General features: G+C 66.5%; 1 protein-coding gene across 2 annotated transcripts; it reads right to left on the bottom strand.

Annotated features, from left to right (window-relative positions):
* Positions 1-4,233: 4,233 nt before the first annotated feature.
* On the bottom strand, positions 4,234-13,611 carry EFNA3 (ephrin A3). Of its 2 annotated transcripts, XM_066338026.1 has the most exons (5): positions 13,443-13,570; positions 5,973-6,262; positions 5,321-5,386; positions 5,087-5,164; positions 4,234-4,950 (listed from the first exon to the last, which is right to left on the bottom strand). In XM_066338026.1, the coding sequence occupies exons 1-5, from the start codon at positions 13,553-13,555 to the stop codon at positions 4,829-4,831; spliced, it is 669 nt and encodes a 222-aa protein (XP_066194123.1). In that variant the 5' UTR covers positions 13,556-13,570; the 3' UTR covers positions 4,234-4,828. The 2 variants fall into 2 exon arrangements, with proteins under 2 accessions (XP_066194123.1, XP_066194122.1); XM_066338025.1 differs by lacking the exon at positions 5,087-5,164 and having other exon boundaries at positions 13,443-13,611.
* Positions 13,612-14,425: the final 814 nt, after the last annotated feature.

Genomic DNA, 14,425 nt, shown 5'->3' with positions numbered 1-14,425 from the left:
CACACGGGACGAGGCGAGGGGACGACACACACACGACACACCCCCCACCGGTATCGGTCTGGGGGACGCGAACCACCCCCACGCCGAGAGCGGCACTGGCGAGGACACGCGCTCCCGGACACCGGGACCGGCAGCAGCCGGGGGACCGCAAACCTTCCCTTACCCAGACCGGCACTAGCCGGGACACAAACACACCCTGCTCCCCACACCGGGACCCGGCTGGGGGGCACAAAGCTCCGCTCCCCTACCGGGAGCAGCACCGGGTAGGGGGATGCGTCCCCCTCACAGCGACGAGCACCCCACACACACAACACCACACCTCACCCTGCGCTCCAGGTCCGCCCCAGGCCGACACACACACACCATCCCCCCCCACGGGACCGGAGCACAGCAGGGACAGGCCGCACAAGTGACCCACACGAGGTAGGGACTCACACACGCACCGGCACGGCGTGGGGGGCAGGTCCTGGCCGGCAGCCCCCACCACCCATGGGCCCACCTGGGGTCACCTTCACTGGAGTACAGCCCGGGCTGATCCCCACAGAGGGACCTCGGAGGCCAAGAGAGGAATGAACCCTCTTTACTGGGAGATCTGACTGAGGGTGAAGAATGGGAGCTGTGGGTGCAGGGTAGGAGGCTATGGGTGCAGGAGGGAGAGCTGTAGGTGCAGGATGGGGAGCTGTGGGTGCAGGATGAGGTGCTGTGGGTGCACACTTGGGGGCTATAGGTGCAAGATGTGGGGCTATGGGTGCAGGAGGGAGAGTTATGGGTGCAGGATGGGGAGCCATGGGTGCAGGATGGGGGCTGTAGGTGCAGGATGGGGGGCTGTAGGTGCAGGATGGGGGGCTCTGGGTGCAGGATGTGGAGCTGTAGGTGCAGGACAAGGGGCTGTAGGTGCAGAGCCGGGGTGGGCACAGTGGGCACGCTGCCACTGCCTGGCGGGAGCACGGTGCCTCGCTGTCGGCTCCCATTTGCTCTGACATGGATCCATCCGTGTCCCGGACGGCGTGCGACGCTTCGCCGCGTGTTGTGAAGCGATAACTCAGCCGCATTTGCAAAACAACTTTCCTCTTGTTTATTCCATAATGATCCATTGATTGTGGGTAATGTTGCATGCCCTGTGCCGCAGCGGGCGCGGAGCTCTCCCCTGGCACGCGGCGGGGGCTCCGGCAGGCGACAGCACCGCAACCTGAGAGCGGCTGTGGCTCCCACTGCCAAGGCATCCTATGGGCCCAGGCTGTGGGGCTGGGTACCCCACATCCCACCCACACCCCACCTGCAGCCCGTGCATCGCAGCCTCTCTCCCCACACCCTCGCTCCCAGGGAGGGGGACCGGCTGCTTTTCTCTCATCCTCCCTGGTTGTGGCCAGGCCTGACATCATCCATAATGACAGTGTGAGGCCTCTGTTCCCGAGGTGCCGGCGTTGCCGTGGCTTGTACAGGGGAGCACCTCCTGGGAACACCCCTGGGATCCCAGAACTGGAGCATGGCACGTGCAGGCCACGGGGATGGGTGCAGCCAGAGGGTGGTGGGAACCAATCCCATGGTCCTAGCGTCGCCCTGGTACTGCCCCCTCCGCATCAGGGACAGGCTGTGCCTGGGGAAACCAAGGCAGGGAGCAGTGATGGGGGAAGGGCTGGCCGTCCCCTGGTGCTTGAGCTTTGTGCTGAGCTTGCCAGGGGTGTCATGAGCCTCCTGGGGCACCACACTGGATCCATCCTGTGGTGTGGGATGTGGTACCCAACTCCGTTGGCCAAGGGGCTCCCCTGTCCCATCTGCCATGGCCCCAGCCCTGGAGCAGGGCCACCAGGACACAGGAAAGGGGCTGGGAATGAGGCCACATGGACACCCAGTGTCACCACCATGCCTGGCCCAGAGCACTGGTAGAGGACCAGGAGTGAAAAGACAAGCCCGTATCACCTGCTGAGGACAGTCTGAGGGACAAACTGGGGCTACAAGTGCCCCATGATCTCCCCTGGGACACAATGGTGGAGCACACGGTGAGCAGCACCCTGGGTAGGTGCCCACCTGCAGTGGCACTGGCGGGTGCCAGTGCTGGCACGCACGTGGTGCACATGGTCATGGCCATGGCACCTGGGAGCAGGTGACAATGAGCTGGGATTGGTGCCCATGATGGCGGGACAAAGGTGAAGCTGTTTCGTGCCGTAAACATCGCTGGTGCTCCGTGTGGGGCAGGTGGGGCTGGCCAGAGGCCGCTGAACTCGTGACGGTGTTTATAGTTTCTTGGCTGGGGACACTGGGGAGTGCCCCAGCCCCTGGCTGGGCTGACGTCACCGGTGCAAGGCTGGAGGAGGAAGAGGAGCCGTCCAGTTTGTGGCTGGGAGCGAAGGCCACGGTGACGGCAGTGGCAGCTGCGTGCAGCCTGGCAGGTAGGCATGGCAGGTAGGCATGGCCTGATGCCAGCCCGGTGGGGGCAGAGCCACAGCTCCAGGGCTGTCCAGCTGTGCCAGGAGGTCATGCCTTCGGCCAGAGAGCCCTGACTGGGCAGGGAAGCTGCCCTGAGGTGAGGCAGAGCCGCGTGCCACATGGCTGCTCCTGGCACACATCCCCTGCCTGGACCTGCTGCCAAGGCTGTGAAACCCCAAAGTACCCAAGGGGCACAGAAACCTCAACACTGGGGCACCAACAAGGGCCCTCCACTTGACTTGGGGCAGCTGGGCCTGGGAATCCCCTCTACCAGAACCCCAGAACCCTGGTGGGTCTAGGCTGTCCTGCTGTGCTCAGCCCTAGGACATGAAGCAGACCAGAGCCAGGTGGCCAGTGCCCACCAAGCCACCAGTGGTGCCACGCATGCACAAGAAGCGGTGCCAGGGTCGAGGCAAGTGGCAGGAGAGAACCTGCAGGCAGAGCTCTCTGTGCCAGGACAATGACTCCAGCTCTTGCACCTCCCCGGGGCACTGGCCACCTAAGCTGTGTTGGGCTCACTATGCCACGTGCCACCAGCGTGGCACCACATTGGGACAGGTGCTGTGGCCAGGCCTTGGCACCCAGCAGCTGGCCAGATACGGCCCTAGGCAGTGGTGGTGGTTCTGCCCCAGAACACCATGCCCACCCTGTCCCGGGTGAGCAGACAGCCGCCAGCGGCACTGAAGACCCCGGGAGGGGGTCCATGGCAGGGTCCTCAGCCCCATGTCGGCCCAGGCCTGTTGGAGCGTGGGGGGGACCTGGGGAACTCAGCGTCTGCTGGGAGGGCTCCCAAGACCTGTCTGACGGGTTCGTCCGCTCTTCCTGCACCCGGACAAGCCTGGGCCGGCGGGACACCCCGAGCCACCGCCCAGCAGCGCCTGCTGGGTGGGGGAGGAGCGGCTGCCCTGCTCTCTGGGGCTGTGAGGACCCCCTTCCCCAGGAATCCACACCGGGAGCGGGACTGCAGCCCCTCATGCCTTGCTACCCTGTGGGGAGAGCGGCTGTCCTCTCTTTGGGGGTACTGGCCCACTCCCAGCTGCGCAGAGTGCAGGGTCAGGAGCCCATGGCTACTCCCCTTTGTCTGTGCGGCTTGTGGGGGTCTGGGTGCCCCAGGAACACCCAACCTGAGGTGCAACCCCATGCCCAAGCACAACCCAGCCCCCACATTTCCTTGGTTGGAGGCACCCGCGGGCAGATGACTGCATCCCCCATCCTGCAGGAGCCGCCAGCGTGTGCCAGATCCCCCCAAAACAGGCAGGAGCCGGCATGCCCGGCAAAGCCAGACGCGCCAGGGGTTGATGCTGGAGTTCCCATGGGGTTGCCAGCACCCCATGTCTGCTTACTCTGGGCAGCTGGTGAGGATGACAAAGGCGGCTCTCCCGCTCCCACTGCTCCCAAAAGCCCCATGGCTGCGTGCCAAGAGCCCCCCGCACTGCCCTTACCTTCAAGCGCTCCTGCTGTCCATGCTGCATTCCTGTGGGAAGCGCTGGCTCCCTGCCAGCTGCTCCCTGTCAGCGCTGGGGAGTCAATGCGGAGCAGAGCCAGTGGCAGGGAGCACCCTGCATCCCCCGGCAGCTGTACCGAGCCCGTGGCTGGAGCCGTCGTGCCTGGCAAGGCAGGTGGCACGGTGGAGGTCAGCCCTCTCCTGAATTCCTGTCCCTGCCGGAGCACCCCTGGGAGGGCCAGAGCCCCTCCGAGGGCTGGAAGTGCTGCATGCCACCGTGACAGGGATCCCTTTTTTTTATCCTTTTATTATTTTTTTTTAATAGACTAAGAGCAGAATATGAAAATCACCAGCCAAAGCACTTGAAAAAAAGATCGAGAATGTTTTTTTTTGTTTGTTTTGTTTTGTTTTTCCCCAAAAAGTGTCTGTGCGTTTGCATAGGTCGGGTCTTCACGGAAGACGAGGAAAATCCAACACGTTCGACTATGTACAAGCCAGCCCGGGGCTGGCGCCGCTGCCTATGGTACAGTATAGATATATCTCTGTAGTCGCTCTCTGTACAGTATGTATAGATCTATATGGGTATGTACAGACTGCCCGGCCCCGGGGGTCCCTGCTCTCATCGGGCTCCCCCGCTCGGCGCTGCCCCCGAGCCATGGGGCAGCCACGGGGCACCTGCGGGCAGGACCCCGCGCCCCGGGCTGCTGTCGGCGGGAGGTGCAGCGCTCCCAGCAGCATCCCTGCGGCCGTGGCCGCGTTCACTGGCGGGATGGGAGGCGAGTCCCTCCGGCTCGGTGCGTGCCGTGATCCCTGCCCCGCGGGGCAGCTCTGCAGGCGGCTCTCCGGGCAGGGGCGGTGGTCTCGCCGTGCTTCCCCGCTGGCTCTCACGACGGGCAGCAGGTCGGGGGGCCGCACTCGGCAGAGGGGCGCTGGCCGGGCCCCCGCGGGACTCGGGAGCTACGAGGCCAACAGCGTCATGAGGAAGAGTGCGGCGGCCACGGCCAGGGGCAAGTGTTCCCGCTTGGGGCTGGTGCCGCTGATGCTCTTCTCCAGCTTCGGCATCTCCGGGTTGAAGTTTTCTGTGGGGAGGAGCGAGAGGGTGAGGAGGACAGCGGGGCGGCCCCGAACCCCCACCCCGTAGCTGGGGCTGCCCCAGGGGCGGCGGCGGAGGGCGGGGATACGGCGCTGTGGGGCCGGGAGCTGTGCCTGACTCACCCAGGTCCTCGATCTTCACCTCGGGCCGCAGGGTGAACTGGGGCAGGGTGGGCGCCAGCTTCTCCCCGGAGTGCGACGCTGTGGAGGGAGAGAGGGGACAGGGGTCACGCTCCCTGGATGCCCTGCACCACAGCCCCCCCAGCCTCCCCTCCGCAGGAGGGATGGGGCACCCACCGGCCAGCCTTGCCGCCCCCGCTCGCCCCCAGCCCCCGGGATGGGCACGGAGGTACTTACTGGAGGCACAGCAGACAAACACCTTCATCTTCAGGCAGGCCCGGCGGTGGTTGTGTGTCGGCGTGGCTGCAAGGCAAGAGCGTGCTGAGTGGGGCTCCATGGCAGTGACCCCAACACCAAGCACCTCGAGGTTTGGTGGGTCAGGGCAGAGGGGGGGTCTGGTCCTGCTCAGGGGTGTGCTCTGGGCTAGGGGAATGCAGCAACACCCCAAATTCTGCACCAATGCCCTGTACCAGCATCCCAGCTCTGAACCATCAGCCCCAGCATCCCAGCCAGGCACCAGGATCTGGCACCAACACTGCAATCCTGCAGCAATAGCCCCTGAGCCTTGATCCTGCATCAGCCTCCTGCATCCTACATCATCATCCCCCACCCCCATCATGCACTGGCACCCCCACCCCCAACCTTCTTCCCGTTGTTCCCCACATCCCTATCCTGTAGCCCTCCCACCCCTCTGCTCTTTCAACCCCTCCCAGAGCTCCGGGTGCCCATTCTTAGGGGGGGAAACAGCTGCCCAATTTTGGGGGTGCAGAGAAACCAGCCAAGAGGTTCCTCCCTGGGGACACAGAGGGGCCCATCTGGGGTGGGACCTGAGGGGACCCATCTGGGGCTTGGGGACTGTGTGGGATTCCCGCTCCGGCGCCCCACGTACAGATGTAGTAGTACTCCTGCCCCGCGCGGAACTCGTAGCCCAGTGAGAAGGCGCTGTAGCGCTGGAACTTCTCCGAGAACTTGATGGGGCTGTGGGGCGCGTGGGGCCGGTTGCACTCCCAGCGCTTGAAGCCCTGGCTGGTGTTGCAGGTGCGGTACCCCTCCGCGTTCACCATGTACAGCACGTACTGCTCCAGCCGGTGCTCGGGCACCGAGGCGTTGTAGTGTGGGCAGTAGATGTCCAGGTAGTCGTTGACATTCACCTGCACTGTGTAGCCCTCCCGCCGCAGGCTGCAAGGCAAAGAAAGGATGGGAGGTCAGGGGCACGCCCTGCACCTCTCCGAACAGCGTTCCCGTCCTCCAAGGGAATCTAGAGGCTGAACGACGGGCAGGTTGCAGCGAAGGCTGGAGCTCTGGACACAGCGATACCCTCTTTTCAACTTCTGTCTCGAGTCCCCGACACAGTGGGACCCCTGCACCCCTGAGCCTCGTGTACCCACGGAGCAGATTCACCATCCGGGAGGGCACGGGTGGACCAGGGGGGACAGATGCTGCTGAGGGCGGGTGTCAAGCCACATGCACAGGTGGGATGGGCGAGAGGATGGGCATGCGAGACGGTGCTTCTGGATCTGCCGGGAACGTGCCGCCAGCCTCGAAGAGGAGATGCTGGACAGACAGACCCAGAAGGGCATCAGGGTCTCACAGGCACCAGGGACACAGTCTGCGGGTGTGCAGGGGACTCCGGCATTCCCTGGCATTCCCCGGCATTCTCTATTTCCAGCAGCCTGGAGCCGACCCACCGCTGCCGCCCACCACGGCCCTGGCACGCGCCGCAGCTCGGAGCCAGGATTTCTCACCCTGCTCTGGCTAATCCCGTTAGTTCGTTAATGCCGTAAAGGGTGGCCCTGGGGGAGCCTCATTTACATTGATTAGGAGCAGCAATCCCCTCAGATCCACTCAGGAGAGGCTCCGCTGGCTCCTAATCCGCGCCCGACGGAAATCCCGGCCGCGGTAATCCTCGCCGCCGCGCTGACCCGCTGCTCCTGCCAATTAATTACCGCCCGGCTCTGGCTGGGCACCGAGCCGCCGCGGCGGCACCGGACCCTAACCGGACCACGCTCCGCCGCCCGCTTCAGCGCTGCCTCGGGGGTCCCTGGCCCGCATCCCGCACGACACGGACCGCAGCATCCCGGCACACGCGGCCGAACTCCCCTGTGGAGCTCCAGTTCACGGCGCATCGCTCTGGATCACGGTCCTTTCCCCACCTCTCAGGGCAAACTCCGGACCGTGAGCCCCCAAAGCAGCACTCCGGGGTCCCCTTAGGCTTGGGGGGCTCCGCCACCCCTCCTGGAGCCGAGCGGTTCCCTGGGTGTCCCCGGCAGGGCTGGGCAGGCAGCGGGCAGGGCTGCGCGTGCAGACGCCCCACCCTGCACCATCGCCCCCGGCGCTGTTTGAGGAGCCCCGGCACTCCGCCAGCGCTCGCGGCACCCGGAGCCGAGCGGCGGAGACACAACCACAGCGGGACGCGGTGTCGAGAGGCAAAGGGGGGCCCATAAAGCGCCGCCTCCAGCACTGGGGGGGGCAACAGAGGGGGGCTGACGGCGGAACTCATCACCCGTGGGACAGGGAAGGCAGCCCCACGCGGCCCCTCCCTCGCTGCGCAGCCGCTATTCCGCAGCCCATCCCGGCACCCGCCGGCAACTGCTCCGCCGGGAAGGTGCTGAGGCAGCCACCCTTGCTGAGCGGGCGCCGGGACCTTTCATCTTCCCCCTTTGATGTGGTGGGAAGGGGGGCGGGGGAAAAAAAAAAAAAGGCTTGTTATTAAAGAAATGGCCCCAAGGAGAAAATCGCAATTAACTCCACGCGGGACGCAGAGCTGGGACGCCAGCGTACCCCAATAGCAGCTGCCCCGCATCGGGGCGGGCGCCAGCAGCTGGGGCTGTGCCATAGGACACAGAGACTGGAAGAAGCGTCACAAGTGACTCTCTGTCATGGGGTGCTAGGGAGCGGTCACCCCCCGTTCCCTTGTGGCACCCAGCACCGAGGCACAGGCCCCTGGGACTCCACGTTGGGGCTCGTTAAGCTGCGGCTCATTAAGAAGGGTGGCTGCTGATAAACAGCTTCACTAACGAGGCACCAAAATCTCCCCTGGGCTGGGGGACACCAGCACCCATGGCAGGGTACAAAAGCCCTGGGTGGTGTGGCAAGGGCCCCGTGGTAGTGAATCCCACGGGCATTGCCAGCTGCCACAGCATACCGGCAGCCCACAGGCATCAACATAAGCTGGGAGAGGCTGGGGAATGGCCCCACATGGGGAGAGCCACAGGGCCACCACAGCCAGAGGCACATCCAGGCGATCCCGGTAGCAGCTTTGGCCACAACACTGTGTCCTTGCCACTCTTGGCTCCTGCACTGTCATTGCAGAGCAGCACTTCATGCAGCCACATACCCCCAAGTCCGGCAGCTCCCTCAGTGCAATGGCCCAAGTGCTCCAAAATCTGCTAATAGCACCATCCAGAGAGCCCGTGGGCCTTGGTTTGGGGTGGAAGGGCAGGAACAGACACTCTGAAAGAGGAACTCTCCCTCCTTTCTCACCAGCACCCATCCCAGGGCAGGCATGGGCTTCCTGGTCCCTGCCAACAGCTATCGGGAAGCACCAGCAACCCGGGCTGGGCTGGACCCTCGATATCCTAGACTCTGGCAGCCATGGCACGGCCGGTGGGGATGGTGGGCTCTGGCAGTGCCCGAAGGGTTAAGTGCGGGAGGAGAACGGGCAGCATCACTTCTGCACGACTGCGTTTGTAGAGCAGGGCTTGGCGAGGCAGTGGTACCTTCCAGCAGCCTGTCATGCTGGGCAGATGGATGTCCCCTGGCAGCACCGGCCTCGGGCTCAGTGCCCACCGGCCCCGCACAGGAGGGACCCTGGCGGGACCCTGGCTACCTGGCACGCCGCAGCCACCGGTGAGCTGGGCGGCCGCTCCGCTCCCATCTGCTGCCATAAATCCGGGCTGCGTGCCGCACGCTGGCTCCCACACTGCTGGGGAGCGCCTGGTGCACTGCAGCACGCCCCGGCAGCAGTGGCACGGCAGGGACCAGACCCCTGTCGAGACCCCCACACTACAGACGCTCATTCCCAGGGTGTTAGAGAGGCCTGGAGGGTGGCAGGGCCAGAGCTGGGCTCAGCATCCCACGCCGGTGGTGCCAGTGGTGAGGACCAGCACAATGCCGAGTGTCCTCGATGTGGTGACAGCACGGTGCCCCCCAGCACTGGACAGCCCCCAGCACAGCCGCGCTTTGTTTGGCTCCAGCAGCTTCATCCTTTTGGCACATCCGGGGCCCATCCATCACCCAGGGAACAAAAAAGTGCCATTGATTTACAAGTCCCCTTCCCATCACCCCACACCACAGCGAGAGGCAAAGGTGCATCGACCGCTGTGGCCGGTTCACCCCAGCGGACGGAGGGACAGACAGACCGACCGTCCGCCTGCACCCACAGCTCCGCCGCGGGGGAGATGGGGGGCTCAGCGCGGCCCCCCCGTGCCAGCCCTCCCCACGCAGCCAGCGCTGCACAGTCACGGCGCCCAGACGGCCACGCACACGCGCGCTGGCTCGGCAGACAGCGCCTGCGACGCAGCCCACGCACGCGGGTGGCACCGAGCCACAGCACAGCCCCCCCGGCCTCGCCTGGCGCAGCCGCAAGGCGCGGGTGCTAACGGCATCGCCGGCACACGGTGTCCCCGGGGCCACCTCCCTGCGTGGGGAATTGCAGCTCGGGGAGCGGGGGGGGAAGGAGGAAGGGGTTGTTCCCCACGTGGAGGGACCGGGGTGTCACCGGGCAGCAGCAGCATGACGGGTACAGCCCTCCTCAAGCATCCCGGGACTCCAGCACCACCCTACAGGTGCCCCCGACACCCCCGTCACTATTGACGGCCATACAATTCCTGTAATCCCAGCTAAAGCCGGCACCTTCCCGTGTCGCTAACAAGATCAATGAGGTTTTTAATTGGGTTTTAATTAAACCATCAATCTGCAACCGGTGACTCAATTACCAGCCTGGGCAGGAGCAGGTGGCCTCGGCCCTGTTGCACCCCGACACCGCTGCCGCTTCTCCCACGGGAACACCGTCAGGGCTGCCGGGGCTCGGTGCCGCCCAGCGCTGTGACTCACGGGGCACGGCGAGCTCTGCCCATGGGCACCCGCTCCTGCCGGAGCTGCGGCAAGCACCCGAAGATGGGTAGGTGGCTGGGGTTTCTGGGTGCCCTGGGGACCAGTCTGCAAGGCAGAGCCATGGGGTGGGGGCAGGCTGAGCCCCCCAGCCAGCCTGGGGATGCCGAAGGTGGTGTTGGCAGCACTGTCCCTATATTCGGCTCCACAAGCGGGGACAGAACTGCCCCTGCTTGGGCACAACTTCCCCGCAGCACCTCCTGCTGGATGCCCTCAGACCCGCTGGTCCCTCCTGCTGTGGGTGACTCCATCCACAGCCCTGTGGATGCCAGAGGGTGGGATGGGGGATCTGGCCAGAGACACAGCCCTTGTGTTGGGGTCTGGCTGCTGCAGAGGAGCCTGGGCCCCTCCAGCCCTGCTTTGCAGGGATGTGGTTCCTCTCTTGTGTGAGATGCTACCCAGCAAATCTGCTCCACACTGGGGCTCTCCAGAGCTCACTCCAGCTCCCTCCAGAGCCCACTCCAACCTCTCCAGAGCCCACTTCAGCCCTCGCTGCCTGTGACACAGCCTCGGCCAGATAAAAGCCACCTTGAAGAGGTGAGCATGATGGCAGTGCAAGTGCTGGGGGAAGCTGCAGGAGCTGGGTGCCTGCACAAAGTGCCAGGCCCTCTCTGCACACAGGTGGGCTCTGACCCCCACACCACAGCCAGTCACCTTGTGTACCCCCATTTCACGGCACCACCCCCTCTGCCCCCTCCCTGGCACCCAATGCCCTCAGTACAAGCATCCTCAGGCCCCACACTGGACTCAGTGGCAGTGTGGTACACCCCAACCTGCTCTGAGGTGCTCCTTGGGGTGCAGCAGTGTTGGGAGCACTGGGCACATCCATGTCCATGAACGGGGGACAAATTGCTGTCCCCATCTTGGCATCTGGGACACCCAGCAGGGAGATAGCCTCCAGCATGCCAGGCCCCAGCTTGTGTGAGGACACTCCAGGAACCCCTGACCCTGCTCAAGGGGTCACCTCAGGGTCACAGGCCCCCCCAAAAGCCGGTGCTGGGTGGACATGACTGTCCCGTGCCACCAGGCCTATTTCTGGCAGGACTGGGAGTGGAGGGCAGGAACGAGTCAAGGGTCATCCCACAGCCCCAGGCCTTGCTGGCTGCCACCAGCGGAGGTTATGGGACAGACGGATGGAATGCACAGCTGGACCAACAACCAGGGCGAGCAGGGGCAGGATCTGAGGGTCCCACCTTCACACCTCCCCCGGCCTTTGCCAACACACCCCAAACCCATGGCACGAGGGGTGCTCTGCCTGCCTGGTGACCCTTCCCGGCCTCCTGGCGCCCCCAGCCACTCCCTGTGTGGCCAAGGGGCTGAGATGCCACCAACTCCCTGCTTCCCAAGGCACCATCAGGACCACAGTGAGCTCTGTGGGCTGCTCCTTGGGCTGCCCCTTGTCCTGTTGTCTCGCTGAGGGCAGCAACAGGGGGTACCCAGCGTAGCGTGGCAGGAGACACAATAAATGCGTGGGGTGCCTGGCGCAGCCTCCAAGGAGTGGCCACAGCCAGCAACCCCCTCCTCCCCAGAGAGCCCCGCAGGGCCGCGCTGGGCTTGTTTATGGCTCCACTTGCAGCAGGGTTGCTGGGATTTGCAGGCTGCGGCCCAGGGAGCCTAATTCCCCCCATAATTTATCTAATCCAGACACTTTGCCATGCGGCTATAATTGTGTCCGAGCTGCCGCACTGCCTAACAATAAATATCAGCTCCAGAGTCCCTGGGACACGGCTCTGCCGCAGCCGCCCCCACCGCGCCGCCCATGCCCTGAGCCGGACGCTGGCGGCCGCGCCAGACACGTCTGCGCAGGGGGTGCGGGCACCTGGCTGCGACACCCCCGCCTCGGCACGGCCGGGACACTGCCGGGCCCCTCTCCGCCCTGTCCCTCGAGAGGTGCCAGGGCAGCGGCAGGTCACGGCCGTGATGGGGTGGGGACCCTCAGCCACCGAGAGATGAGGGGGAGGTGGTCCCACCCGCCAACGTCGTGGCAATGTCACAGCGTGGGGACGAGGCTGGCGGTGAAGGGGGTCCGGCCAGAGCAGGGGGGTGCGGGGGGATGCCGAGCATGCCAGGGTGAGCGCAGCACCTCGCCATTGTGCTGCGCCTCAGCACGTCGCACACACGCACGATTTATGGGGCCCGAGCTTCCGCCTGGCGACACAATCTCAATGGCAGGGGAGGGGGCTGCCGGGGCTGCTCCCACCCTGCACAAAGGGGTCTAGGATGGGGGTGGGGGGTGCAGGAGAGCCCCCGCACCGACAGGCACCAGAGGATGCTCTGGCTGGATGCATGTCCCCACCACACCCCTGGGCACTCGCACCAGCGAGGGACGGCGAGGTGGGCGATGGCAGCGGGCGCAGATCCCCTTGGAGGGGTCCATGAACGCACCAGAGGCACGCAGCACTCCCTGCCCGGGAGCGCCCAGCCCAGACCGTCCCAATGGCACATCCGCTCTCAGTTGTGGGTGCGCCGGCGAGGGCAGAGGCAGCCCCGGCGCAGGGTGTGAGGGAGGGGCTGAGCGTCCAAGGCCACCGACCCCCGACTGCTCCGCTCTCGGTGGCCGCTCCCATCCTCCGCTCTCACCCCCCACTGTCCCCGCAGCCCCGGAAGCCACCGCGGCCGCCCCGGGGGTGCCACTGCTGCCGGTCAAAGGCGGTGGGGGGCGACAGGCACCTGCCGGACCCCCCCGCCTCCGCCGCGCCGCCGGTGCCGCTCCCGCACCCAGACATGCGGGAGGCGCGACTGGCGGGGGGAGCGGGACCCCTGCCCGCTCCGGCGCACCGGGAAATGGATGTCTGCGGGAGCCAGACTCTTCCCGCTGCCCCCGGGGGCTGAGCGCTGGCGGGGAGGCTCTTCCCCCGGTGCCCACGACCCCGTCGCGCCCGCACCAGGAGCCGCCGAGCCCCGCCCGGCAGCGCGGCCACGGGGACACGAACCGGGCGGGCGGCTGCTCCCCTGCCGTCGCAGCGATCCCCACCTTCACGGGCAGGGCGAGGGGCACCGGGGGCACCGGCACCCGGGGCCCGGCAGCCCCGCCCGCACGAGGGCGCCGCGAGGAGACGGGCACCGGGGGTCCCGCAGTCCCGGTGTTGCCCGCCGCCCCCAGCGCATCCTTCAGCGCCATCCCCGCCGTGTCGCCGCCGCGTCCTTACCGGGGGCACCCCCAACCCCGCGCGGCCCCGGGGACATCCCGCCCCCCCCCCACCCCTCGCCTCCCGGTGCGGGTCCCGGCGCCCCCGCCCGCACTCACTGCGGGTTGGAGCTGTTCCAGTGCACGGCGTGCCGGTTGCCCAGGGCCCCCGGCGGCCCCCGGCCCGGTAGCAGCAGCAGCAGCGGGAGCAGGGGCAGGAGCCCAGCAGCCATCCTGCCGCCGCCCGAGCCCGCCGCGATCCCGGGGAATGGAGGGAGAACCGAGCCCGAGCCGCCCGCGCCCCGCGGCCCCGGCGCCCAGCTCCGCCCCGCGCGCGCCCGCCGCCGCCGCGCCCCCGCGCGCGCTCCCGTCGCCGCCCCGGGCCCGCCCCGACACCGGCTCGGCACCGGCACCAGGCTCGGGCTGAGGGTCCCCGCGGGTGGAGACACCAGGGGCGGGTCCCAGGAGGACCAGGTGCCACCGGAATCTCACCAGGACCCCCAGGGGTGGGGGCACCTGTGTAAGGTCCTGCTGACACTGGGCTCTCACGGCGGCCCCCGTGGCTGGACTCACGTGAAGGCGTACCCATGCCTGTCCCAGCGGGATCGGGTGCCACTGGGATCTCCCCGGGACACCCAGAGGTGGGGGCATCAGAGCCAGGGCCCTCTGCTATTGGGGTTTCTCTGGCTGGGAGCTCTGGGCCTTGGGGCAGCGCCCCTGTGGCTCTGTGTCGCTGAGCCAGCCGTGGGTGGGGGCTCAGGACCCCGGAGGGTCCTCATGCTGCTGCTGCCAGCGCCATGGAGGTCATACGTATTCCCAGAGGGGTTTGGCCGCCCTGAAGGCACAGGAGTGGGGGGGAGGGTGTGCCCGTGCACCAGGACAGCCTGGCCACCGAGGAACACAGACACAGCGCCAGGCTCTGCCGCCTGCTCCGGCCCCCCTCAGGAGCCAGCACTTGGCCAAGCGCCCACCCACACGGCCAGCCCCCTGTTCTTCCCACATCCCCAAGGGTTTGTGGGGTGGAGGTTCCTGGGGGGAGCCACGGGCGCTGTGGGTGCTCCCCTGGGTGCTGGTCCCCGCCGCCCATGTGGGGATTCAGCTGA

This window comes from Sylvia atricapilla, chromosome 30 (assembly GCF_009819655.1).
Source record: "Sylvia atricapilla isolate bSylAtr1 chromosome 30, bSylAtr1.pri, whole genome shotgun sequence".
Taxonomy (NCBI): domain Eukaryota; kingdom Metazoa; phylum Chordata; class Aves; order Passeriformes; family Sylviidae; genus Sylvia; species Sylvia atricapilla.
Note: the sequence above shows the minus strand (reverse complement) of the source record. Positions and strands in the feature narration are given on the sequence as shown.

What these genes read in the sequence shown, in the direction of transcription:
- EFNA3 (XM_066338026.1), bottom strand. Translation starts at nt 13,555, where the DNA reads ATGGCTGCTGGGCTCCTGCCCCTGCTCCCGCTGCTGCTGCTGCTACCG. An exon ending in GCAGGAGTACTACTACATCT is followed by an intron (nt 5,387 to 5,972) that starts GTACGTGGGGCG and finishes CTTGCCTTGCAG; the next exon opens with CCACGCCGACACACAACCAC. An exon ending in GGTGAAGATCGAGGACCTGG is followed by an intron (nt 4,951 to 5,086) that starts GTGAGTCAGGCA and finishes TCCTCCCCACAG; the next exon opens with AAAACTTCAACCCGGAGATG.